The sequence below is a fragment of the Liolophura sinensis genome, chromosome 7, assembly GCF_032854445.1.
Source record: "Liolophura sinensis isolate JHLJ2023 chromosome 7, CUHK_Ljap_v2, whole genome shotgun sequence".
In the NCBI taxonomy this organism is placed as follows: domain Eukaryota; kingdom Metazoa; phylum Mollusca; class Polyplacophora; order Chitonida; family Chitonidae; genus Liolophura; species Liolophura sinensis.
This window is the reverse complement of record NC_088301.1, coordinates 22,065,316-22,091,966: the sequence shown is the minus strand read 5'-3', so window position 1 is coordinate 22,091,966 and position 26,651 is coordinate 22,065,316. Positions and strand designations below refer to the sequence as shown.

The 26,651-nt window shown below is 39.6% G+C and overlaps 2 protein-coding genes across 2 annotated transcripts in view; one reads left to right on the top strand and one right to left on the bottom strand.

Annotated features, from left to right (window-relative positions):
- LOC135469783 (structural maintenance of chromosomes protein 6-like) overlaps nucleotides 1-8,619 on the bottom strand; it is a 46,794-nt gene extending 38,175 nt beyond the window's left edge. The window contains 5 exon segments of the mRNA XM_064748379.1: nucleotides 1,540-1,676; nucleotides 2,851-2,956; nucleotides 4,585-4,699; nucleotides 5,723-5,872; nucleotides 8,486-8,619. Of these exon segments, the coding sequence (XP_064604449.1) occupies nucleotides 1,540-1,676; nucleotides 2,851-2,956; nucleotides 4,585-4,699; nucleotides 5,723-5,851 (487 nt within the window). The 5' untranslated portion in view covers nucleotides 5,852-5,872; nucleotides 8,486-8,619.
- A 300-nt stretch (nucleotides 8,620-8,919) lies between these two features.
- LOC135471955 (peptidyl-prolyl cis-trans isomerase E-like) lies at nucleotides 8,920-24,754 on the top strand. The gene is made up of 12 exons (XM_064751420.1): nucleotides 8,920-8,947; nucleotides 11,136-11,234; nucleotides 11,440-11,483; nucleotides 13,349-13,375; nucleotides 15,570-15,651; nucleotides 16,519-16,619; nucleotides 17,142-17,265; nucleotides 19,593-19,672; nucleotides 19,890-19,995; nucleotides 21,713-21,788; nucleotides 22,220-22,286; nucleotides 23,380-24,754. The coding sequence occupies exons 1-12, from the start codon at nucleotides 8,920-8,922 to the stop codon at nucleotides 23,446-23,448; spliced, it is 903 nt and encodes a 300-aa protein (XP_064607490.1). The 3' UTR covers nucleotides 23,449-24,754.
- Nucleotides 24,755-26,651: the final 1,897 nt, after the last annotated feature.

Here is a 26,651-nt window from a genome sequence, read left to right as displayed (position 1 = left end):
CCTCAGCATTTTTTTGGCTGAGGCAAAATTGTGAATTGAGAGAGCTGAGTATTTGTACTTAACAACACCTGTGAGATCGATCGTACGCCAAATCTGACATATACCTAAGGCAAGTAATTGCACTTTGCAATAACTTTAGGGTGATCGTAAATATTTACTACTGGCTCGATCCGATTATAATTTCTTACTCCATGACTTAGTTACGACTGTAGCAGCTTACAATCCCTTTGTGCAAAGAGGGTGAGGATTGTAAGTTTGGGCTACAATCGTGATCTTACTGATTTACAATCAAATTAGGCACGTGATCCCTATGTGCAAGTGGCCCCAGCACATGATAATGGGTGGTTGGATGAAGTCATGATAACTAGTAATTCAGCAATGAAGTGAGTAAGATCATAATGGTGGTTAGACAAAGTCATGATAACTAGTAATCCAGCAATAAAGTCAGTAAGTTCATAATGGTGGTTAGACGAAGTCATGATAACTAGTAATCCAGCAATCAAGTCAGTAAGCTCATAATGGTAGTTAGACAAAGTCATGATAACTAGTAGTCCAGCAATCAAGTCAGTAAGATCATAATGGTGGTTAGACAAAGTCATGATAACTAGTAACCCAGTAATCAAGTCAGTAAGCTCATAATGGTGGTTAGACAAAGTCATGATAACTAGTAACCCAGCAATCAAGTCAGTAAGCTCATAATGGTGGTTAGACGAAGTCATGATAATTAGTAACCCAGCAATCAAGCGAGTAAGTTCATGATGGTGGTTAGACAAAGTCATGATAACTAGTAACCCAGCAATCAAGTCAGTAAGCTCATAATGGTGGTTAGACAAAGTCATGATAACTAGTAATTCAGCAATCAAGTCAGTAAGCTCATAATGGTGGTTAGACGAAGTCATGATAATTAGTAACCCAGCAATCAAGCGAGTAAGTTCATGATGGTGGTTAGACAAAGTCATGATAACTAGTAACCCAGCAATCAAGTCAGTAAGCTCATAATGGTGGTTAGACAAAGTCATGATAACTGGTAACCCAGCAATCAAGTCAGTAAGCTCATAATGGTGGTTAGACGAAGTCATGATAATTAGTAACCCAGCAATCAAGCGAGTAAGTTCATAATGGTGGTTAGACAAAGTCATGATAATTAGTAACCCAGCAATCAAGTCAGTAAGCTCATAATGTTGGTTAGACAAAGTCATGATAACTAGTAACCCAGCAATCAAGTCAGTAAGCTCATAATGGTGGTTAGACAAAGTCATGATAACTAGTAACCCAGCAATCAAGTGAGTAAGCTCATAATGGTGGTTAGACGAAGTCATGATAATTAGTAACCCAGCAATCAAGCGAGTAAGTTCATAATGGTGGTTAGACAAAGTCATGATAACTAGTAATCCAGCAATCAAGTCAGTAAGCTCATGTTGCAAACACAAATCAATGAGCTTGTCATCCACTTCTGATCCAATGTGTTTGTGCCTCCACACACTTGATGTTGGTGTACGTGTAATTTCATCAATGTGTAAAATTTCTGACATATATTACCGGCTTTGGACTTGAGCTTATAGGTGCTGCTCCCATCAGCAGTGAATCTCCTCTCTACAACAATTGCATCGCCATACTCCTCTGGTTTGTAGGCGTCTGTGCCACGGTTCCTAAGGCGAATCTCCACCTCTGCTGTCCTGAGAAAAAAGAAGCAAAACGAAAAATGAAAAAAAGAATTATATTTTATGTTAACTCTGCGCACACTGTACAAGGATAAAGCTGATTTTCAAAGCTGATCTGAGATTACACAACATGAACCTGCACCCAAACTTGGACGATATTTGGAGCAGTGATTGCAAAGAATGAGAATTAGTAAAATCAAAAGATCTGTAATACTTATGCACAGATTGAGTTGCTGTTCAACATTTACTTCAAGTTCCATGAAGGTCACTTACTAAAAAAATTTTACTGAAATTGGACGAAACTTTGCGCAGATATGACAGATACCAAAGGATGACAGACAAGCAGGGATGGCACGGAGAAAACCATCTCCCTTCTGTCACAAGGACAACAGACAAGCAGGCATGGCACGGAGAAAACCACCTCCCTTCTGTCACAAGGACAACAGATAAGCAGGCATGGCACGGAGAAAACCACCTCCCTTCTGTCGCAAGGACGACAGACAAGCAGGCATGGCACGGAGAAAACCACCTCCCTTCTGTCGCAAGGACGACAGACAAGCAGGCATGGCACGGAGAAAACCACCTCCCTTCTGTTACAAGGACAACAGACAAGCAGGCATGGCACGGAGAAAACCACCTCCCTTCTGTTACAAGGACGACAGACAAGCAGGCATGGCACGGAGAAAACCACCTCCCTTCTGTTACAAGGACGACAGACAAGCAGACATGGCACGGAGAAAACCACCTCCCTTCTGTTACAAGGACAACAGATAAACAGGCATGGCACGGAGAAAACCACCTCCCTTTTGTCACAAGGACGACAGACAAGCAGGCATGGCACGGAGAAAACCACCTCCCTTTTGTCGCAAGGACGACAGACAAGCAGGCATGGCACGGAGAAAACCACCTCATAAGAACAATGATTTAGCTGAATCAGCGCACAAATTTCTATCAGACTGAAGAATCTGAAATATCTGTACATGTTTATACAGGTTACAAGATGTGAAGTTGAAAATCAGTTTATGTGAGCAACAGTCATAATGCAAAAGCCGCCAATGAATCTTTGGCTAGTTTTAAACTTGTTAATGTAATATTTATAAACAGAAAAAAAAAGTGCTGTTTTCGCGCATTTCCCATGAAAGTCCTTATGCTCTACTTTAAACAATAACTGAAACTACAAAGAGCGTACTGTTTTCCGGACTTGATGAATCCTTTGATGGTAGACCCCCTATTTGTGATGGCTGCTTTTCCACCAAGCCCCACCACTAGGGCCGTCACAATGGCACTCTTACCACCTGAATGAAAAAAAAGGGGAGATAAATCAGTAAATGTTTTACAAGAAAAACATCACGTCAAGGCTCCCAATCGATCCTCTCATCTTATTCTCGCCAAAAAGACAAATTCTAGCGAGTGATCTGTTAAGGCCCATTTTCACGATGTGATTTACAGTACCAGCATGTAGCATACCACCGAGTTGATCAGTCAGAACACCCAAATCATTCCATTTTTTATCGAATTCAACAAGTTGTGAACTGTCAACCGGAGAAGGCCCTAATTTCATGCTACAACTCACATGTACTGACCAATCAAATCGCTTAAAATTTTTCCACAAGATCTACAGGATAGGCTATCTGTATGACCGTCAACATCTACTAGAATAGGCTATCTGTATGACCGTCAAGATATACTAGAATAGGCTATCTGTATGATCAAGATCTACAGGATAGGCTATCTGTATGACCATCAAGATCTACTAGAATAGGCTATCTGTATGACCATCAAGATCTACAGGATAGGCTATCTGCATGACAGTCAAGATCTGCTAGAATAGGCTATCTGTATGATGGTCAAAATCTACTAGAATAGGCTATCTGTATACCAGTCAAGATCTACTAGAATAGGCTATCTGTATGCCAATATATTCATACTTGTTTACTCGCCTAATGCTTCCTTAAACTGGCCAGAAGGAGAGTGAAAAAGCTCATTGGTTATTTTCCCATGACCAGGCCAGCCTCTAATGTTATCTACATGTATTCATCTGCCTATTGTGATTGAGGTTTTATGCAATATTCAAAACACATAAATAAAAAAGGGGTCATTTTAACAGGTAAAAATGAAAAACTATTTCATCTACATGTATCTGGGCACCCGAGATACCTCCTGACTAATGGCAGAAGTCCAGCCAGCAGTAACTAGATTTAAAAATGCACCCATACAGGTCGAGGCTAATCCTTTCCACTGTAGGTGGGAAGGTCTGCCAGCAACCTGCGGATGGTAGTGGTGTATAGCCCAGTTTCCTCCCACCATACTGCTGACTGCCACTGTATAAATTAAGTATTCTTGAATACAGTGTAAATAAATAAACAAAAAATAATCTTTTCCAAGAAGACGTCCTCAATATCTCATTTCTTGGGTGTCAATGTAACTGTCTAGAGTACACATTCAAACATATCTAACACTACCAATAATTACTTGTTGTGGGTAACAATAATTGCTTGTTATGAATAAACAATAATTATTTGTTGTGAGTAAACAAGAAGGACAGAGTAAACAGGGGAAGAGTCATGTCTTTTCTATAAACTTGTTGACCTACTAACATATATTTATTTATTTGATTGGTGTTTTACGCCATACTTCAGAATACTTTATTTATACGACAGCGGCCAGCATTATGGTGAGAGGAAACCGGGCCGAGGCCAGGGAAAGCCCACGACCATCCGCAGGTTGTTGACAGACCTTCTCATGTACAGTCAGAGACGAAGCCAGCATGAGATAGACTTGAACTCACAGCTACCGTATCGGTGGGAGGTTACTCGGTCATGGAGGCCCTCATTGAGCTATTCAGTTCAGATTCCAGGTGCATATCTCGCACATTCATGCAAAAAATGGTAAAAAAAACATGAAGGCACAGATGGACACATACTCCCATTTCTGCCGATGACAAAGTTTACGTGGGGTCCAAAACCAATGTCAAGTCGGTTGTGACACATGAAGTTCTTTAGGGATACTTTCTCCACAATTCCAACTTCTGCTTCTTTCTGTAGTACAAAGATTGATAAAATCGCAGATGAAACTACATACTGTATCTGCTGAGTATATAAAAAAAACGAAGACAAGAGTAATTTGTTTAGATGACATATTCCTGATTTTTATGTCATTCCAATGAGAATTAGTTCACGTCCACACAGAATTCTGTGCCATTCACAGTGGGTGATTTAAACATGAACATCGTTTATATAGTAAATTCTTATGCTTTAAATATAAGTTTTCAACCTTTTTTTAACCTCCTCTGCAACCAATATTTTGGAACATCCTTAGAGAACTTTAGGGTGTAGAGAAATAATTTGCACAGTTTTATGAACATACATCTTTAGTGACACAAACATATCATTCTGGAGTCATTTTCATAGTAGCTGTATTCATAAATTCCACTGAAACAAGTTGAGGTTGAAAAGGCTGCAGATTATACAGTAGACCAATACACGTTTTGTGATACATAATACAACTGTCAAAGCTTCTGCTTCCCTCACTTACAGACATACATCCTAAGGATAGTGAAAGCCTGTGATTCACATACAGACATATTATTATTAAAGATACTCAGGCCATCATTAAAAGTATGTTTGTTAGGCATAACCTGACCAACCCTACAAAAGGACCTTACCCTACAGTTTATATCGGGATTTTGACTGTTATTACTCTCTCAATGTAAATTTCTTTAAAATCATTATCTTTTGCATTAGCCAGAATAAATTTTTAAAAAATCCTCTACAGATCCTACTATTTCTGAAAGAATTTTTTAAGGATAGCCTCATGGCAAAAGCCTACATTTAGATGCTTCAGATATGATCTATTAATAGATATTATTGAGATGATTTATTTATTATTTATTTGATTGGTGTTTTATGCCGTACTCAGAAATATTTTACTTGTACGACAGCTGCCAGCATTATGGGGAGACCCCTGGGGAAATGGGGAAGACTGAGACGAGGAATACCAAAACAGTGGATGAAATGGGTTATAAATTCACTACTGTTTATCATCTCCCTATTCCCCCTTACCACTTCCTGATAGCTGAAGTCTGGAGCCTGTGACATCTCCATATCATCAGCCTCTGAATCACCATCACCACGGCGACGCTTGGATGGCCCCGCCTCCACAGCAGCCGTTCCTCGGCGACGTCTAGACATGATCCTTAACAGATTCTTACTCTGTGAATAGTCGTACATACAGTATATATTTATGTGTACAACAAAAAGGCAAATGCTAAGACATACATGTAGAGGCAGTCATGTACATGTACATGTTTACTGGAAATCAAAGACTTCTTGACATGTCATGCAAGGTGAACAGTTAATAAATGAACATGTATGAGCTTATACAGGACCTGTCTTGCTATTTTGGCTTTACCCAAGCACCAAATTTATGACGGTCTAAGTGATTTCCTGGGAATATCCTGTTGCTGTTGAGAGGTAGGCACTTTTCACTCTGGAATAAAAGACATGGAAACAGGACTGTGTCAAACCAAAACTATAAAACACAGTCATATTTTATAGGGCTATCAGGAACTAATTATAACCAGTTATCAATAGACATGTCCTATTGCAACTGATCATACTGGAAAAATCCAGTTGCTTCAAGTGGGTATATAAATCCACTGAAAACAGCAGCACTGGTGTGGACTGAAGAGAACAGGACCCTTCTTACCACTCCTGCAACTACAGATCTATATGAAGTTGAAATGTTGTTGAAATCCAAAAATAACTTTGTTCAGTCATGGCCATTCAGGTGTACTGAAATCTTGGTAACAGATACGGAAATAAACCTAAAAGGACATGACCATGAAGCCAGTCTTAAATGACAAGTTTCGCAACTGTCTTATCAGTCTTCATGGAGCAACAGTTTACCCAGTCAGTCGAGCAAGAGCAATCAACTCAAATAGTTTCAGTAAAGGCTTGCATCTATGGTCCACGCTGCTGTCTCGTTATTCATGTTTTCTGCATGAACAATTTACCCAGTCAGTCGAGTAAGAGAAATCAACTCTGAAGGTTTCAGTAAAGGCTTGTGGCTATGGTCCACGCTGCTGTCTCGTTATTCATGTTTTCTGCATGAACAATTTACCCAGTCAGTCGAGTAAGAGAAATCAACTCTGAAGGTTTCAGTAAAGGCTTGCGGCTATGGTCCACGCTGCTGTCTCGTTATTCATGTTTTCTGCATGAACAATTTACCCAGTCAGTCGAGTACGAGAAATCAACTCTGAGGGTTTCAGTAAAGGCTTGCGGATATGGTCCACGCTGCTGTCTCGTTATTCATGTTTTCTGCATGAACAATTTACCCAGTCAGTCGAGTAAGAGAAATCAACTCTGAAGGTTTCACTTTCAGTAAAGGCTTGCGGCTATGGTCCACGCTGCTGTCTCGTTATTCATGTTTTCTGCATGAACAATTTACCCAGTCAGTCGAGTACGAGAAATCAACTCTGAAGGTTTCAGTAAAGGCTTGTGGCTATGGTTCACGCTGCTGTCTCGTTATTCATGTTTTCTGCATGAACAATTTACCCAGTCAGTCGAGTAAGAGAAATCAACTCTGAAGGTTTCAGTAAAGGCTTGCGGATATGGTCCACGCTGCTGTCTCGTTATTCATGTTTTCTGCATGAACAATTTACCCAGTCAGTCGAGTACGAGAAATCAACTCTGAAGGTTTCAGTAAAGGCTTGTGGCTATGGTCCACGCTGCTGTCTCATTATTCATGTTTTCTGCCTATGGTCTCCAATACAATTAGGATTTAGGATGCACCCAATGTGTCATGGCTGAATGCCTCAATACTGAAGTGAGAAATGCCAACACAGATTTTCGGAATGTAACTAGTCTGAAATGGATATAAATATGTATGAGTGACTGAAAAGAACTTTCTCTCCTCAATCCACACAAAAAATCGATCTGTGCAGCTGTTTTAGAGTGGATTAATTTAAACACCAACTTCATTCCACAAAGCACTTGCTTTTCACCTTTCCGTTAAATGATAAAACGTTGAGGTAGATATATATCAGAAATTGTTGAAAATACGCCTCAACATTTCAGGAACTGGTGAGAGGCTCCTGGATCATTGCGTCATGTAGTCCAAGATCGCTCTGACGTTAGGTTTGGCAAAATTTTGTTTGCTGACGCACAAACCAACACCAGAGCGGGCTCCATTTAATAAAAACCTGATGCAGTTGCCATGGCAGTGTGTAACGGTGTATAAGACAAAAATTATCTATCAAGAATGTCTCCACGGCCTTAAATTTGCAGAAACTTATGTTCCTCATCTTATTGTCTGTTGATTTATCATAAGCACAATGTCGAACTGGCAGCATGAGATTCCTTGGTGATACTAAAAGCAAACTGTTGCACTGACAGCCTTGAGATATTTGACAAGGGCGGGTAACTGCATAAGGTCTTAAAATGGAGCATGTTCTGACGTTAGTTTGGGACCATCCTTGGCCAAACAAAATTTTCTATGCGCTAAACTGTTGAAAATTGACTTCAACATTTAATTTAAGTGAACTACATGTACTTCATGTAATGTTCTTGGCTTTGGACAAGTGACTTCTCCGAATTTTTGGACTGGCTACCACTTGCCACACTGCTAGTACTTGTCAGATGAGAATATTCTTCAGTGCTTGTGCTTCTAGCGTTAGTGTAACCTGAGATTGGCTGGCGAACTGTCATGAGCATAACTGCGTTGCAGTTTTGCACCGCACAGTCCACTCCTAGTACGAGTACGATACTCCATTCTCAAGTTACTAATTGCTGAGCTGATTTACTTCTACCCGAGAGATAACTTACGCCGCGACCCCTTTCTTCGTAAAGAATGTGCTGAGAAAACTAAAGCTTCGGTCTGACAACTTCAGGTTTCATTTTCCGTGTGTCTTCCGTTTCTTCCCGCTTTTCACAAATGTGGAACCAAATGCGGAAGAAGTTTTATATTTTCCCCGCTCTAAAATATCCCTAGTCCTTCTATTTGTCTACACACATACCAGTGACGTACGTGGTGCCAAGCTTCAGGCCAAACAGACGCCAAACAGAAAGACTAGGCCTTTTCTTCTTAATATGCCCCTGTTGAAATGTTTTAACCTTCTGAAAATTTTAACGGAAAGTTTACAAACAACCGTTACTTCGAAATATATGTTTGTACACACACTGTCAACAAAAAGCCGTTCTTGTTGACGTCATCATTTCTTGTTGTTCTCCATCACACAGCAGTTATACTCAAACCGAAGATGGCTGCAAAACGAACGGTTTACGTTGGTAGGACTGATGGACTTTTGTACTGTTAGGCCTATAGTCTATTTGAAAACAGTTCATAGTAGTATTGACCACTCATTTGGATACTGAGATTGTCTTGTAATATGGATCGACCTAAAAACCTGCCACCCCTCAAGTTCTTCAGAATAGGCTACTGTTGTCATCTTTGTCAACTCACGTGTACAGTTCCATGTCTACTGCCCAGCTCCAACATCGCTCTATACCTTTGCTAACATTACCGTAAAGCAATACAACGTTCTATTTGATTTTCTTGGGAGCAGTGCCAGAATTTTGCCAACTCGCACTTCAGGCAAAAGTAAAGGCTAACACAAGTATGTCCGCTACAAGTTCCGCGGGCTCACCTTCATTCATTAGGAGATTGCCGACCTCGAAGATCATCGCCCCATATTAGACCGAATCCTGCCCGTCTGTAAACAATGTCGCCTCCCGTGTGTTTAGAGTTCCCGCCGAAGCCGCTGTAACGTAGTTCGTTTCAGAGCCCACAACTGCAGCAATATTTCACTGACACAGAGGAAAACTACTGTCCAAAAAACTGGTCCATCTGTATGGTTAAAAGCTCTGCAAAAGTTTAAACGGGGCTGGCAAATACTGCAAAAGTCACTAGTCAATGTTTACATACAGGACACGGTCACCATTACAAGTTATTTTCATTTTAACAAGGGGGTGATGATCTTCAGGACGTGCAGGCTGCTTAGGAATAAAGGTGGGGTTGCCGAAATTGGTCTGCACTTTAGCAGGAGAAAGACAATTGCCTGTGGTGCAAGATGGCAGAACTCTGGCACTTGTCCAAGAAAATCAAACAGAATGTTGTATAATTCTGTCCTATTGTTAACAAAGGTCTGAACAATGTCGAGCAGGTCTGTACTGTGGTGCATCGTGGAAGTTGCAGTCATGGATGTGATACAGTAGAATTGAAGCCTGTCTGCAATGTTATAAGTCATGTCGAAAAGACAAACAAGTAACACCAGTCATGCCAACATTCACAGAATTGGGCCAATGCAGAGAATACAGCCATGCAAATGATTTCTCTCCATATGTTTTTATTTAGGCATTTACACGTATCATGTTTTGTATTCTTTAATTGGTGACAGACTTTGTCTGAACAATTGAATGTTCAGTTCTATCCAAGGTTTCTCTTCGACCATCAAATCACTCAAATTGCTGTATTTTTGAAAGACTGATTCTTTTTAGTCAGTCACCTCCCCTTGTTGCCTAGACGACAGGAGATGTTCGGCGAACTTGAAAAAACAGACACAGTAATGTGTTGTAATTATGTGGTCTACCATTTAACTTCAGTTCTGCCAAACATATCGCTGGGAATTACAGATACTATACATTATCAATAGAAAGGAAGATCACATTTGCTTTATTAAAAGTTTAATTTGCTTTAAACCTGCGGTATTGTTCACGTGTACTTGTGCAATCCAGGAGAGAGCGTAGCATTGTGAGAATCTTTGCGCTGTCTCATCTGCATGTTATTTCGTCAGGCAGACAGTATAGGCCAGTGGCAGATATCTCCTTATAATTCTCTGAAATGCCATTTTTCAGGAAATATTGGCATGGAGGTTTAGCTAGAAGTCAAATGCAATTCATTTTTGTATTTACAATGTATCTGAACCAACACAAAAATTCTCTATTTCATTCAGTGGTACATGTATGTCCTTTTAAGTATGGGCTCTATTTTCTGCAATTTCCCATTGGCATGAAACTGTTTATTAATCAAAATCATACTCATTTGTAAAAAAAAGAAAGTTGTTAATCTCAGTGATCTGATATTCAGAAATTTACAGTGTAATTTTTTAAAATAAAATAGCTTTTGAATTGTTTTCTGAAATGATTGTATGGTTTTGTTTGCTTAACATGCAACATTAACATTCCTATTGGATTCCTGAGATAAGGAGTCAGTCAATGAAAACTGTGAACCAGTTCCGATTTGCATACATTGACATCCTGGATGTTGTGGTAAGGAATTCAGTGTCAGGTGACTTCAAATCATATATATATATATATATATGAATATAATCCAGCCACAGTGCTGATATTTTGGAACCGGTGTCACATTAACATTCTGTTAAGCCGGTAGTAATGTCAAGGTAACAGGACAAGGAAACAATAAATTACAATAAACACATGTATATGTCACAAGCTGCCCCCATTTTGTATGTTACAGGAAGTTTGGCAGAGGAAGTGGATGACAAAATTCTACATGCGGCTTTTATTCCATTCGGTGAAATAACAGACATTCAAATTCCACTGGATTATGAAACAGGTCAGACAAATAACAGTTTGCTGGATAAAAATTTGAAAATCGTAACTGACTGGATGGGAATATGGTTTCTTCATTGACACGATTCATTGATGAAAAAAATAGCATTTGTAATGATGGCCTTGTATGGTATTTATGCATGGACAGTGTTCATACATATGGATATATGTATATTCTTGTGTGTTATCTTTACTTTTTTTTTCTTCAGAGAAACATCGAGGGTTTGCCTTCATCGAATTTGAGCTGGCTGAGGTAGGTGTACATTGTCATGCTGTGGCACGGTGTAGTGGTCCTTTGAGCATTGCAACATTATAGCAAGTCATGACATACATGCACATTTTTAGCCAGAATTTGAAATCAGGCTGTCTCATTTCCAATTTTCTCCTATTTTCCCTATCTCGCCTGTGTGAATTTGTCAGAACAGAGTGTCTCAAACACGCTGGGACACCCCCCAGGCTAAACATTTGCATACATGCTAGAACTACTTATGTTTGAAATTAAAAAAAAGGGGGACCAGTGGTATGGAACACATATGAATTCAAGCCTTATTCTTGCTTTGTTACTATGATGCTGAAAAGTTTCCGTGCTCCACGATATGGCCTTGTGGTTAAGGCTAGAGCTTAACATTCATTGAGGCAATGATGGAATAAGCCTGCTTGAATTACCTCCCTTGTTACAAGACAGTGACTCTGACGCAATGCGAGATTAGTTTGTGAGGTGTGAAACTACTAGAAGTGGGACTTTCCTTATTAAGCATACATTGTATAGCCAATACTGAAAAAAATTGCTGTTATTTTAAATGTTATCTACCTAAAGTTGATACTTCCAGATATCTGGAAAGATTGTATTTGGTTTACTAGACTTACAATTCACTGTATATCTGTCATTTTATTTACATGTGCGGTCCACGAGTGAATGTTACATTTTGGTAATTTTTTGTGCTGCCTCATTTGCAAATTATCTCACTGGGTAAACAGTTTAGACCAGTGATGGATTGCCCCGTATAATTCTCTAGTTTGACATTTATAAGAAAATATAGGGCTAGGGCCCAGTGGGTCAAAAGTGCAATAGCTAATTCCAGTATTAAGTCATATTATATATATTTTATAGTTTTAGCCAGACTCAGCAGCCAATGCAGTGTTCTAAAGTCAAAGTATGAAAGCAGCAGTTTTAGTTGATATTTATAATAAACTTATACAATGTTTTTTAGGCTAAATACAAAGTTGATAACTTGGGTTAAAGTTAAATCTGGTATTAAATCAGTTTTGAACAACCAGACCCAGAAGGTTTAGTTAGGAGTCAAATGTCAATCATTTTTGTATTTAGCTTTAAAGCATGTAGAATATATCATGACAGTGACAAATATTTTCTATGCAACAGAATGTGAAAAAAAAAACATGATGTCGGTATTTGAAAGTCGCAGAAATGTCGAGACATTGTAAATAAAGTCGATATTTGTTTGCTTAAAAGTGGAAAGTAAACTGTTTGACAAAGTTTGCCAAAGCTGTCTATAGAATTTATTTAAGACCGGGATTTTAGAATTACTTCAGAATGGATTATAAACAGTACAGAATGTCTGTCTTGGGCTGTCCAAATCTGTCTTATAACTAGGCCTTCAACTGGCTTATGCTGCTTTTACTCTGAAACTTACCATTGTCTATTTTCTGAGGTCCCACCTAGCCACTGCTTTCTCCTAGAAATACACATTTTATACAGGAAGGTGACCTCAAGGATGGTAATTTGGTGTGGTCCTATTACTATGACACACAACATCTGACTGTTCTTGAAGACCACTTGTCTCCCATCACTGTGGTGTGGATACATGTATATTTGTATGCCACGGGAATGTTCATGAGTAACTTTGTCAATTGTGGGTTATCTGTATTGTCGGTAGTCGATTTCCTCCTCAGTAAAACTGACTGCTATATTATAAGTGAGTGAAATGTTAATCAAATTCCCTAAACTCATTCAAGTGCTTTTGAGAAGGAAGTCAGTTTATCAAACTGTTTCAAGTTCTGGCATATTTTCCGTTCAGGAGTTCCAAGACCTGAACAATTGTTTGGTAGCCTAATGACCAGTCAGTAATGGTGTCTGTCTGCTTCTTTTTTCTGCTGCAGGATGCTGCGGCTGCCATTGACAACATGGTGAGTTTCAGGATACTTATAATACAGTTTATAAGGTGTCAAGCTATAATAATTCATTCAATGAGGGCCTCATTGAGGGCCATTCAATGTGGCTCAGTTGGTTAGCGCGCTAGCGCAGCGTAATAACCCAGGAGCCTCTCACCAATGCGGTCGCTGTGACTGTTCAAACATAACTGTTCAAGTCCAGCTCATGCTGGCTTCCTCTCTGGCCGTACATGGGAAGGTCTTCCAGCAACCTACTGATGATCGTGGGTTCCCCCCAGGCTCTGCCTGGTTTCCTCCCTCCATACCCTTTAAAAACATAAAAGATTAGCTTTGTTGTTACTTTCACCTGTGTTGAGTGACTACAACTCACAATCACCTGGCCCGTCTGCATGGATCCTCGTGTCGCAACCAGTATGGCTCCACTTGGCTTCAAAAATTTATAGTCTGGAGACTGCAAAGCCATGCCAAATTATCCACAGGTACTACAAAAATTCCATGGATGTCCAATTCATGTTGGACAACTCAGATGGAACCGTCTTTGCGCCAACTAGGCCATTATGTGAGCGAAAATCAGCCATCGTATTGCCCAGTCCCTATGTTATGCATGCTTTTACAGGATACGACTCTGGTATCTTTCAAAATATTTGATGTAAATCTGTTTTACCATATGGTTTTCGGGGTGCTAATTAAGAGATGAACACCTATGGGTAATTAAAGATTATTAAAGTCAATCGATGGTTTCTGGAAAAGTATACAATGGGTAGGCCTAATCCACCATAGGCCAAGGTGTTTATTCAGGCATATTCTGGGGCCATTGTTTAGTATAGACTGATAAAATTGTAGTTTATGTGAAGCCCTGAAATTAGCATATCCAACAAATGCAGTTTTGTCTTGAAACTCAAGACAAAAAGACAGGCCCCTATACCGCATTTGGTAGGGAGTCCCCTTCCGGAACGATAGATCCAGGGTCAATCCTGGGCCGAGACAAACCTAAGACCTTAACAAGAGGAAGATGTAATTTCCTCGCTTGGTGTTCAGCATGAAGGCGATAGTGCAACCACTATCAGTGTAATGGCTCAGGGTGGCTTACTTGCCTGTAGTAAGGCGTCTCAGTGAAGCAGCACTAGATAAAAGAGTGGTGGAAATCCATCCTGCAACAAGGAGGAACATTACACGCACACTAAGGTTTCCTTCATCGTCATATGACGGAAAAATTGTTAAGTACAACGTTAAACCCAAGCACTCACTCACTCAGTCACTCACTCAACTTAAAAACGTGTATACACTGAAAGTTGCTCTTTCATATGCGAATAGGTTGAGGAATTAAATGCATAAATATTGGGCCTGGGGAACATTTGGTGCGAAACTAAAGTTGTTGGGGATCTCCTTTAAAGCAGAATGTATTCATTTAAGTAACGCGGAGTAACGAATCAAAGATGTTTGTAAAACAAACTTGATTTATATTCAAAGAATTTTGGGAGTGAAAGCACATTTCTCATTGGACAACCTTTTTATCGCAACGTTATTCAGTATAAATGTTCTGATGACTCATGTGTTACATGTAACACTGGTAAAGAATGACTCAGAACTCAGGATGTTACCTTTAGGTCACAGAATGATAGAATCATGTAGTTTTTGATGTTCACATGACTCAGATCTCATGGTGTAACACAATGACTCAGAATTCAGGATGTTACCTTTCAGTCACAGAATGATAGAATCATGTAATTTCTGATGTTCACATGACTCAGATCTCATGGTGTAACACAATGACTCAGAATTCAGGATGTTACCTTTCAGTCACAGAATGATAGAATCATGTGGTTTTTGATGTTCACACGACTCAGATCTCATGGTGTAACACAATGACTCAGAATTCAGGATGTTACCTTTCAGTCACAGAATGATAGAATCATGTGGTTTTTGATGTTCACACGACTCAGATCTCATGGTGTAACACAATGACTCAGAATTCAGGATGTTACCTTTCAGTCACAGAATGATAGAATCATGTAGTTTCTGATGTTCACACAACTCAGATCTCATGGTGTAACACAATGCCTCACAACTGTGTTTCTGTTTTTCGTTTTTGTGTTCCCAGTATGACCCAGAATTGCCTTTCCTTTGTACACAAAAGGAGTCTGAAATATGCATTTCCTTTGTTCACAGTTTGACTCAGAAATCTGTGTATAATTTATTTTTTTCCCAGAATGACTCAGAACTCTTCGGGAGAACAATCAGAGTAAACCTAGCCAAGCCGGTGAAAGTAAAGGAAGGATCCAGTAGAGCAAGTACGTACATCATAATAGCTGCACTTTGTAGCATGATCCTATTATTACCAAACTAATATTGAAACTTTTGACCAGAAGAAATCAACCTGTTAGTCATGCTGGTGATGTAAGCCTTCACTGTAACATACCTCTCTGTTTTCTGTGTTCAGGACTTTGATACCCACTTTGTCAGCATGGACCTCCCCACCCAACCATCCCCTTCCCACCCCCCACCCCTCCACAAGAAGACACAGCATACGTATACACACCTCCACTTCTTGTCATATACCTGAAAAATTGTAAATAAGTAAAATTTTAAATCCCAAGGAAGCAGACATACATACATACTTTCATACATACATATACTTTTGATGCACTTTATGCTGACAAGCCCGGATGGCTCAGTTGGTAGAGTGTCCACGTCAAGGACAGTACATCCAGGGTCAATCCTGGGTCGGGTTATGCTTAAAGAGGAAGTTGTAGATTCCTGGCTTGACGTTATGGTTGACCCGTATCAGTGTAATGCCTCGGATGGGGCTGCTTACTTACCTTTGATAAGTCATCTCAGCACTAGATAAAATGGTGGAAATCCGTCCTACAACAAGGAGGCATATTACACGTACATGCACCCTAAGGACTATGTCATCATGTGACTGAAAAACTGTTGCATACAATGTTAAACCCTAAGCACTCACGCACTCAGTTTATACTGATTGTATCTAAGAATGGCAGCCCTTTATTAAGAGCTGGAGAGCCCCGATTGTGCTGGTCTGTGTTTGCTATTCTCTGCACCACAGTTGTTTACCTGTACAGCTTGATGCTGATTCATAAACTGTGCTTGTGTGATTATCTGAAATTGTACTACAGTTCTGTGCCTCGTGATTTCAGTTTGGGCAGATGACACTTGGTTACAAGAACACTCTGGTGCCACCCTTAAAACAGGAGAGGAGGAAGTTGGTGCTAAGCGACCTGCCGAAACCACAGAGGCGGTAAAAATGCAAAAGACAGAAAATACAAAACTAAGCCAAAAAGCACAAAACCTATGTGGCATACAGTGTGTATGTGCATCTCGGAAGTTATTAAAAGCTTTCATAATACAAGCATCAGTTATAAGCATTTTGGCATGCTGGCTCTTTCTGGTCGTTTGTGATAAGGTCTGACAGCAACCTGCGATGGCTGTGGGTTTCCCCCGAGCTCTGCCGGGTTTCCTCTCAGCGTAATGCTGGCAGCCGTCATGAAAGTGAAATATAGTTACGGTGTAAAACAGCAATTAAATAAATAAATAAACATTTTGGCCATAAATATTTTTTGACAATGCATGAGAAAAAGGCTTGTGGTGTTTGTCATATAACATTTATCTCAAGAAGTAACTTAGGGATTTTTTTTTATTCATTAACCTTTAAACTGAATGAAGGAGCAGGTTAGACTTTTTGTTTGGAAAATTTCTTTTTCTCTAAAAACTTTGTTTTATCAGCTGCATGAGGTTTCTTGTATTTCTTGTCATCTTACAGGTGGGCACTGGTGCGAAGAAAGCACGGACTAACCCTCAGGTGTTCATGGACATCACCATAGGCAACAAGAGTGTGGGGAGAGTTGTCATAGAGCTGCGGGCTGACGTGGTACCCAAAACAGCAGGTTACCGCACCCTCTCATTGTCATAAACACATGTTCTTACCCTCAATCATATAATAATATCGTGCCAGTTGACAATCATTCCTGTCTCCCACACAGTGTGCATGCCTTAGACTTGAGATCTGTTTCAATCTTCCCAGTTTAGCTTTCATAAATACAGATCTGTACTCTTCTATTTACTAACCTGGAACTCCACCCTTTCATGTCTGCTGACCACAGCAGGTCAAAGATGTACGCTACAAGTTCATGTTTCCTGTAATCCGTCAGTAAGTCTTACGTCATATCGCCTACTTATTCGTGAATGATAAAGACCTTAACATCACAATTAACACAAACATGACTGTTAAATCAGCAGAAAGCCAGACTTTGCTACCCGCCATTTTCAAGTTGAATTGGTCAAACTCGGCATCGTCTGGAAAAAGATAATCTTGTGGAATGATTTTATGTAAACCAATGGAATGTACACCATCTTAAGGGCGATTGATACATTATGTGTGAGCTTTAATTTAAATCTGCATGTTAATAATGAAAAGAAAGGAACTATGATCAACTGTTGTGAAAAAAAGGAGATGATATTAGTTTTCGGAAGAGTCCACCAAAGCAACCGAGTCACGTGATTCGAAGATGGCGGTTGGCATCTGATGCTGTCCATGTGGGTGTTTCGGTTACATTTGTGCTAGTTGCAATGATGTTTATTTGCATAATGCCATGAAATAAATTCACAATTACTGAAAGATCTCGGCACACCTCTTTTTGAGGCGTACAGCATTGGAACTTTGAGGAGAGCGCAGGTGACAGAACCGAGTTCCAGGTTAGTGAATGTAATGATTCAGAAACACTTTAGATTTATACTATATACTACAAAGAAATAAAGCACAAATAATAAATTTTTGTTTTCTAATGTAGGCCTAAGTTTAGATTTAGCATAACAAGCGTATCATGTTTTGATCCCAAAACAGCAGTTCTTTGTGTATACAGAAATGTTTTGACAGGTAAAAAAAAGAAAAAAAAATTACCAGTCGCATTAGGCAAGTTACCATCAGAATGAAATAATACCGCAACCCCTGCTATCAAAACAACGTGAAAAGGTAAAGTTGTCAGTGAGTGAGTTACTGGAATAAACCGAGTAGGCCTTAAAGGTTGAAGTGTAATAAATAAACGGAGGCCTATGAGCATCATTCAGATTCATTCGTCATGAGGAAGAGATGAAATAATTCATTTATTTTAGAATGTTACGACAAGTTGTAATTCTGGGCAACTAACATGTACATACATATACCTGTAGTCCTGTATGTAACTACAAGAATCTCTGTACTGTTAGGTCTATGCAGTCGTATACATATACGCACATTTTCGATTTTCTCAACCTGCTTCACTCAGTCAACTTCAAACTTTCCAGGTGTATTGTTGGGGACCCAAAATAGTGAAATGTTGAGTAATTTCAAAAAATGTAGCACTGCTTGACCCCTTGAGTTACTGCCCAATAGTTGATCTTCCTAATTGTGTGACACCAAATTAGTTATACAAAGTTTTCCATGGTCCGTTGAAATAGTTATCTGTTAAGTTGTGGACTGAGCTGTTAGTTATGTTTGCTATATGTGATGAACATTTAGATATAATCCTGAAAAGACCGAAAAAAAGGTTGTACATATATTTTTGTGTCCTTGCCATATTTGTACTGTTGAGATACACCTATACAATGTAAGGACCAAAACATGTATTACGATATGTTGCTGCAGTTGTGAAATCTTCTAATGAATGACTTGTAAAAATATGGCTGAAATACTGCCAGTGTTGCGTTTAGCCATAATCGTTCGTTCATTCCTTCGCTTAATTATTTTCTTTAGTTCCAGTAAGATTAGTTCATTCCGTACCAAATTAAACATAAAAGTTCAACATGAAAAGATATACTTGTCAGAAATTCACTCTATCTTATTGAACTGCTTATAGAAGCTATACCAGAAATTTGGGGCGAAATACCCTGATTGGCTAATCAAATGAAGTTTTCAGTTTTTACCAAGAATAGCACAAATGATTGCATTTCAGTAAATATCAGACTTGTACCTGGACTGTCTAAAGTGGTAAGTTATTCTAAAGTATGAAAAAGTTGTTATGCAACCCACTTCATGAATTTTGGGAACTGACTGACAGATTTTGGCCAGTAACAAGTGTGCAGACAAGGCTGATGATTTGTGAAAGGTAATTATTTGAGCTATTCTTAAATAATAGCTAAACAATGCCCAGATCTCTTGTATAGGCTGTTTAGTGTTTCTCATTATGATTCCAAAGTTCAGTTTACTGAATGAAAGTGCTGTTTTTGTTTCTGCCAGAGAATTTCCGCTGCTTATGTACCCATGAGAAAGGATTTGGTTACAAAGGCAGCTCTTTCCATCGGATTATACCACAATTTGTATCCTTATCAGTTAGTTTCAATGAGTGATTTTAAGAAGGAGTTGTGAAATCATGAGATTGTTGTATTATGTATGTTGTGATTGTGGTATCATGAATCATGGGATTGTTGTGTCATGTGATTGTGGTGTCATGTGATTGTGGTGTCATGTATCATGGGATTGTTGTGTCATGTGATTAAATGCTATCATCCAGTTCCTTAACATTGTGATGTAAAGATGTGTCAAGGAGGCGACTTCACCAAAAACAATGGCACTGGAGGGAAGTCCATATATGGCAACAAATTTGCAGATGAAAATTTTGTGTTAAAACACACAGGACCAGGTGAGTATATCTACAGACTGGGAGAGCACAAAATTTGTCAATATAATGACTGAAATTAAAGACATTGTATGAATGTCCACAATATTTTTATGCAAGAACAGCTTTGTGAATACAGCATCTTCTTATAACCAGGATATTAAGTACGATGTTAAACCCCAATGACTCACTCACTCATATAACCAGGATTAAAAGTCACAGTTACTTTGGAAAATAACTTCTCTGTCTCAGTACAATGCTTGGGGTCACTTTACAAAACTTCGGAAATCTGATTTCTTGTAAGTGACGTTTTCTGTGGTAAAGCACCATTGGGATGTTTGATATACAAGGAAAGTTCCTGAAAATGATTCTGTCAGTTTTGTGTACTTGCACCCAAACCAGTACATATATATTTGATGAACATTTTACTTTAAATCAGCTACATGTCCACAATTTTTAATCCTTTGTACAATTTTGTTGTCCATTTTGATGACGTGGGCTAAACCCATTTTGCATTCCCTGGTCCTCGTTTTACAAAGATGGTGTAATGCTAGATGAAACATAAACACCATGACGTGTGTTTTTACAATAGTTACATTGGACTTTATGACCTCTTTGTAAAGCAGTACCGTGAACATTAAATGAAAAGACATCAAAAATATAACCAAAGTTATTTCAGAAGAATGGTCCATACAGTCCTAAATGGGCATAGACATTTTTTCTTATTACATGGTTGAAAACTCTATAAATCAGTTATTAATGTAGAATTTTTATGAGGCTATCGGATGCGCCATTTTAGAGAAATCGGAAACGGAGTGTTGCTCTATCGCGCACTTTACGTTTTTCAGTATTAGAGGTGAGACACACTCTTGTTGTGAGTACGAAGCCCCTTGTTATCACAATCGAAGGTCAGGCATTGTGGCCTCGAGGTTAAAGCCTTAGGAATAACGCCAGACTTATTACAGGACCACTTTCTCATTGAAAATGGCTTTAAACCACATCAAAATTGCCTGATTATCAGAATGAAAACAGTCCATTTAACGCTACATCTACATGGCAAAATGGTGAACTGGCAACTGGTGATGTCAGAGCCAAACAGATTCCTTCTCAGGTAGTAGAAATATCTGACCCTTGATGGGGTAAAACTAAGAGGAGGACGGCCAGTTAGATTTTCCCTATGTGGGCGTTTTTGCTTACTTTGAATTGTCATACTTCTGTTATCCTACATCACAAAAATCAAAAGTGATGTTTTTTGTGACATTGAAAGTTACTCTTTATCAACACATTTAATATATACATTTGGTCTAGTGTTGTCTACTTTTAAGGTACACCTGTTGCTATAACTCACTGACGAAATGGCTGCTCACATGCTACCCGTTGCTATAACTCACTGACGAAATGGCTACTCACATGCTACCGAAGTAATGAACAGATTGACCATGGATGAAATTTGACTTCGTTTTAGGGTACTTAGGAATTTGTTCAGGTTTTATTTCAGGTGTGATTTTCACGATTTTAAACATTTTTGTCATTTTATGCAAATCATGGGTTGAGAGAGCTGGAGTGAACCACCAACCTTTGGCGAGTAGCTGACAAACTTAGATATAAGGCAGACACCTTTGCATTTCACAGAACTGCCTTTTTGTTAGTTGAAGTGCCACAAACAATGTAAAGAATTTCCAGATTTGTCAGCTTCAACCTTCACTCCTAACAAATCAGTTTTGTTCATGTTATACTTCAGGTACAATGTCAATGGCTAACTCAGGCCCCAATACAAATGGATCTCAGTTTTTCATCTGCACAGAAAAGACAGACTGGTAAAGTATAATATTTTCTCTCTCTCTCTTATAAGCTATGCTTTTAACTCTGTACAAACTGTCTGCTTGACATTGATGGAAGCAAGTCTTACAGAACATCAGTGAACACCAAAGCTTTAGATCTATGGAGCTAGTACATGAAAATTGCTATAAACTGCCAAGCTGTATAATTAGACATTTACTGTTAAAAATTCAACTGTTGGTATTTTTAACTTTTCAATGAAATTGCATTTTCTCTTCTAATCATGTGATAGACAACCTTTTTACACCTACATACGTATGTCTATGTATATTCCTAAAAAAAAAAGGTAAATACACAATTAAAAAAAAAATTGAAATGAATTTGTCTCCTCTTGTGCCTGAAATCTTCATACATGTGTGTAAAATCTCTGAAACATACGTTTTGTGTCTTTTTTTTTTATTTCTCAAAGGTTGGATGGAAAACATGTGGTGTTCGGTAAAGTTGTTGAGGGCTTAGGTGTGGTGAGAAAAATGGAGGTATGTGGGATTAACCCTGTGTTTTAACATATGAGGGAGACTTTTAAAGTTACACTCAGTTAAAATTTAACATTAAGATTGTGTATAGTAGTGTAATGTTTACTTAATCAAGATTCATATATCACATTCAGTGTATGTGAGCACTAAGGGAGCTCAAAGAATGACCAATGAAATCGATTCATCTAAATTTTTCCTTGCCTTCAGTATTAGAGTTTTTAGTGATCCCTAACAATCTGTTGGCGGCGTCTGTCAGAAAAACACGTCTACTTGAATTCTCCTTGGTTTGACCGGCCCCAATAGCACAGATGGTAGAGCATCTGCTTCTGTAGTGGTAGATCCAGGGTCAATCCTGGGTGGAGTCACACCTAATACCTTAAAAGAGGAAGTTTGTTGGTTCCACAGTTTGTTCAGGCCACACCAATTTAACTTGTTTTATGGGCAGAATGAATTTTTATTCAGTGTGGGGGTGGGTATGAAAGTAATACTGAATAGTCCTCTTACTTTTGGGGTACGTCTCAGAGTCAGGAGACCTGGGATCAAACCCAGGTCATACAAAAGACTATACTTGCCGCTGCCTCGCTTGGCGGTCAGCAAATAGAAGCTAGAGCAAGTAAACGGGACTGGTTGAGCGGTGTCAGAATAATGTGACTGCGTGGAGTGTCACGGCTTGATGCTTCAGTGGTGGCAGCACTTTGGTGGCATCTGCTTGCCCTGTCACAAGAAGACAGTATATGTACACACACCTAATACGATGTTAAGCCCCAAGCATTCATTCATTTATTCCTATTTGGGCAAAATTTTGGACTGTCCCAGCTGCTGTTCCTGTTACAGACATATTTACATGGTCGGATAGCCTCGAAAAACAGAAAAATCGTAAGAAAAACTTGGACAAAATAAAAGGCATGTTTTCAGTTTTGTTTTTATGCCAGTGTTTGATATTTTTAATGTTGGCTTGCATGCAAAGCACAAATTTCAATAGAACTGATTTTGCCTCATTTTTCTTCAGTGTGCAAATTTTGGTTGGATTGTAATATTCTTGAATGTAATGTAAAATATTACTAAGCTAATAAGTAAACTTTTCCTGTATCTCCAGGAATACGGGTCCAAGTCTGGCAAGACATCTCAGAAAGTGGCAATAGCAGACTGTGGGGAACTGGTGTGAACTGTAACAGATCTGAAGCTCAAGCTAGGAGGTGGACAGTACAGAAGATTGTGCATGGATTAGGCAGTGGAGGATAAGGAAGAAGGGGAGCAAACTCCAGGCCTAGACATACACCCAACAGTACATAGGCAGGAGTAAGGGGCTGCCAGACAAGCCCACCACCCCCATAAGATAGAACAGCAAGTGTGGCGAATTAGCAGATACAACAAGCCTGTCCAGGACAAGATACCGTCCTAAATAGGAGAAGACACAGATGGCACCATAAACCGCCAATCTGTACAGGGTAGAACAGATCTGGACGAGACAGGACAGATCCTAATCTATACTAGGCTGGACAGGACAGATCCAATCTGTACAGGGTAGAGCAGATCTGGACGGGACAGGACAGATCCTAATCTATACTGGGCTGGACAGGACAGATCCAATCTGTACAGGGTAGAACAGATCTGGACAAGACAGGACAGATCCTAATCTATACTAGGCTGGACAGGACAGATCCAATCTGTACAGGGTAGAACAGATCTGGACAAGACAGGACAGATCCTAATCTATACTAGGCTGGACAGGACAGATCCAATCTGTACAGGGTAGAACAGATCTGGACGAGACAGGACAGATCCTAATCTATATTAGGCTGGACAGGACAGATCCAATCTGTACAGGGTAGAGCAGATCTGGACGGGACAGGACAGATCCTAATCTATACTGGGCTGGACAGGACAGATCCTAATCTATACTGGACAGGACAGATCCAATCTGTACAGGGTAGAACAGATCCTAAGCTGTACTGGGCTGGACAGATCTTAATCTATATAGGACAGGACAGATCTTAATCTATACTGGATTGAACAGATCCTAGTCTTCACAGGGCAGGACAGATCCTAATCCATACTGGACAGAGCAGATCCTAAGCTATACTGGACTGGGCAGATCTTAATCTTTACAGGACAGAACAGATCTTAATCTATACTGGATTGGACAGATCCTAGTCTTCACAGGGCAGGACAGATCCTAATATATACTGGACAGAGCAGATCCTAAGCTATACTGGACTGGGCAGATCTCAATCTTTACAGGACAGGACAGTGCCTGGCAGCCACCATAAGCCTTACTTATCCACTTGGGAAATGGCAGAAGTTTCAATGTGAAGGAAGCTGGCTACATGTAAATCATTCATCAGAGCACATGAGAAGCCCTGGGGCAACCATTATGATATTTAAAACATTAACTTTTCCATGAGAGATGTTTACATGTGAACATGAATGCTGTGTGCTGGTACTAAAGGATAAAGCTCCTCAAGCACCCCCCCCCATCACCCCCCCCATCCATCACCCCCACCCCACTACTCCTGCCCCTTTCATCCCCTCACCCCAATGATTGTTAGTCTATCTCAGGTGGCAAGTTTTGGTAAAAGTATTTTTCTGGTTACGGTAGAGTGGGTCATTTCAGCCAAAAATTGGGAGGGGGGGGGTTTGTTGGTTTTTTTTTTTTTTTTTTTTTTTTGTATTCAGTGCGCATTTCTGGCTCATTATTATTAAGCAACCATCTTCTGTGATGTACACAGCCAGTTCTGACTTAGTCAAATGTGGTTTTTGATTTAAAAGCTTGATTTTGGACGCCAGGAATTGAAATTAGGAACATATGACAAGTGTTACATTAAGATGATTGTATCAGAGGTTGAACTTCTTGGGACGCATACTGCTCACCGGAATGAACTTTTAAATTCTGACAAGATATGCCCCCAAAAAATCCATTAAATTTTACACTTCTTAATGCCTTTTTTTATGCATGTTTTCCATCAGTTGTTGGAAATATTGGGAAATAATGTCATCGATGAACATACTGGGAACACGGGACCAGCTTAGCACCCCAAATTCAGCCCCAACTTATACCCCCCCCCCCCCCACCCATCCCCCAAAGATGTATTGACAGCTATCATCACTTGCGAATTCCTTAGGAAAACTAGTTTAAAGCTATTTTCACACCTCAAAAAAAACAACAACACAAAAAACGGAGAAGCTTTCTTGTAACTTGCATGTGTTAAGCCACATCCTATATTCCGTATTCAGAAATAAAAACCAAGCATTTTTTGTATCCATTGAAGTCAAAAATGGCTTTGTAGAATCGAGAGATGAAACAAAATGCTATGTTTTCTGTCAGATGATATAGCGACTTCAACGTTTCCAAGTGAAGGGCCAAAATGGTCATATACTCTACTGCAACCATCAAGTTTCTTGTTGCCTACATAAAAATAGGTGAAGGAAAGTGGCTGGTGCATTGCCCTGACCTAATTATACTGGCACATGCTCCTGCAGTATACTGAATAAAACCAACCAGTATTTATACTGGCACATGACCGTGCGATATACTGAGTAAACCCAACCAGTATTTATACTGATTGATTTTTTTTTTTTTTTTTTTGATTGGTGTTTTACGCCGTACTCAAGAATATTTCACTTATACGACGGCGGCCAGCATTATGGTGGGTGGAAACCGGGCAGAGCCCGGGGGAAACCCACGACCATCCGCAGGTTGCTGGCAGACCTTCTCACGTACGGCTGCCAGCATGAGCTGGACTTGAACTCACAGCGACGGCATTGGTGAGAGACTCTTTAGGCTCTAGCGCTTTAACCGACTGAGCCACGGAGGCCCCTATTTATACTGGCACATGTTTGTGCGATATACTGAGTAAACCCAACCAATATTTATACTGGCACATGCTCGTGCGATATATTCAGGTAAACCCAACCAGTATTTATACTGGCACATTTTCATGCAGTAGACTGGGTAAACCCAACCAGTATTTTTACTGGCACATATCCATACAATATACTGAGTAAACCCAAGAAGTATTTATGCTGGCACATGTTCATGCAGTACACTGAGTAAACCCAACCAGTATTTAGACAGGCACATGTCCGTACAATGCACCGGGTAAACCCAACCAGTATTTATACAAGCACATGTCCGTACAATGCACCGGGTAAACCCAACCAGTATTTATACTGGCACATACCCATGCAATATACTGAGTATACCCCAGGAAGTATTTATACTGGCACATGCCCACCCAGTATACTGGGTAAACCCAACTAGTATTTATACTAGCACATGCCCACACAGTATACTGGGTAAACCCAGCCATTATTTATACTAACACATGCCCACACAGTATACTGGGTAAACCCAGCCATTATTTATAC

Bases quoted from the DNA above. Each gene is read 5' to 3' on its own strand.
- LOC135471955 (XM_064751420.1), top strand. From the start codon at position 8,920: ATGGCTGCAAAACGAACGGTTTACGTTG. The intron at 11,235-11,439 runs GTCAGACAAATA...TTTTTTCTTCAG, and splicing joins TCCACTGGATTATGAAACAG to AGAAACATCGAGGGTTTGCC. The intron at 19,673-19,889 runs GTATCCTTATCA...TGTGATGTAAAG, and splicing joins ATCGGATTATACCACAATTT to ATGTGTCAAGGAGGCGACTT.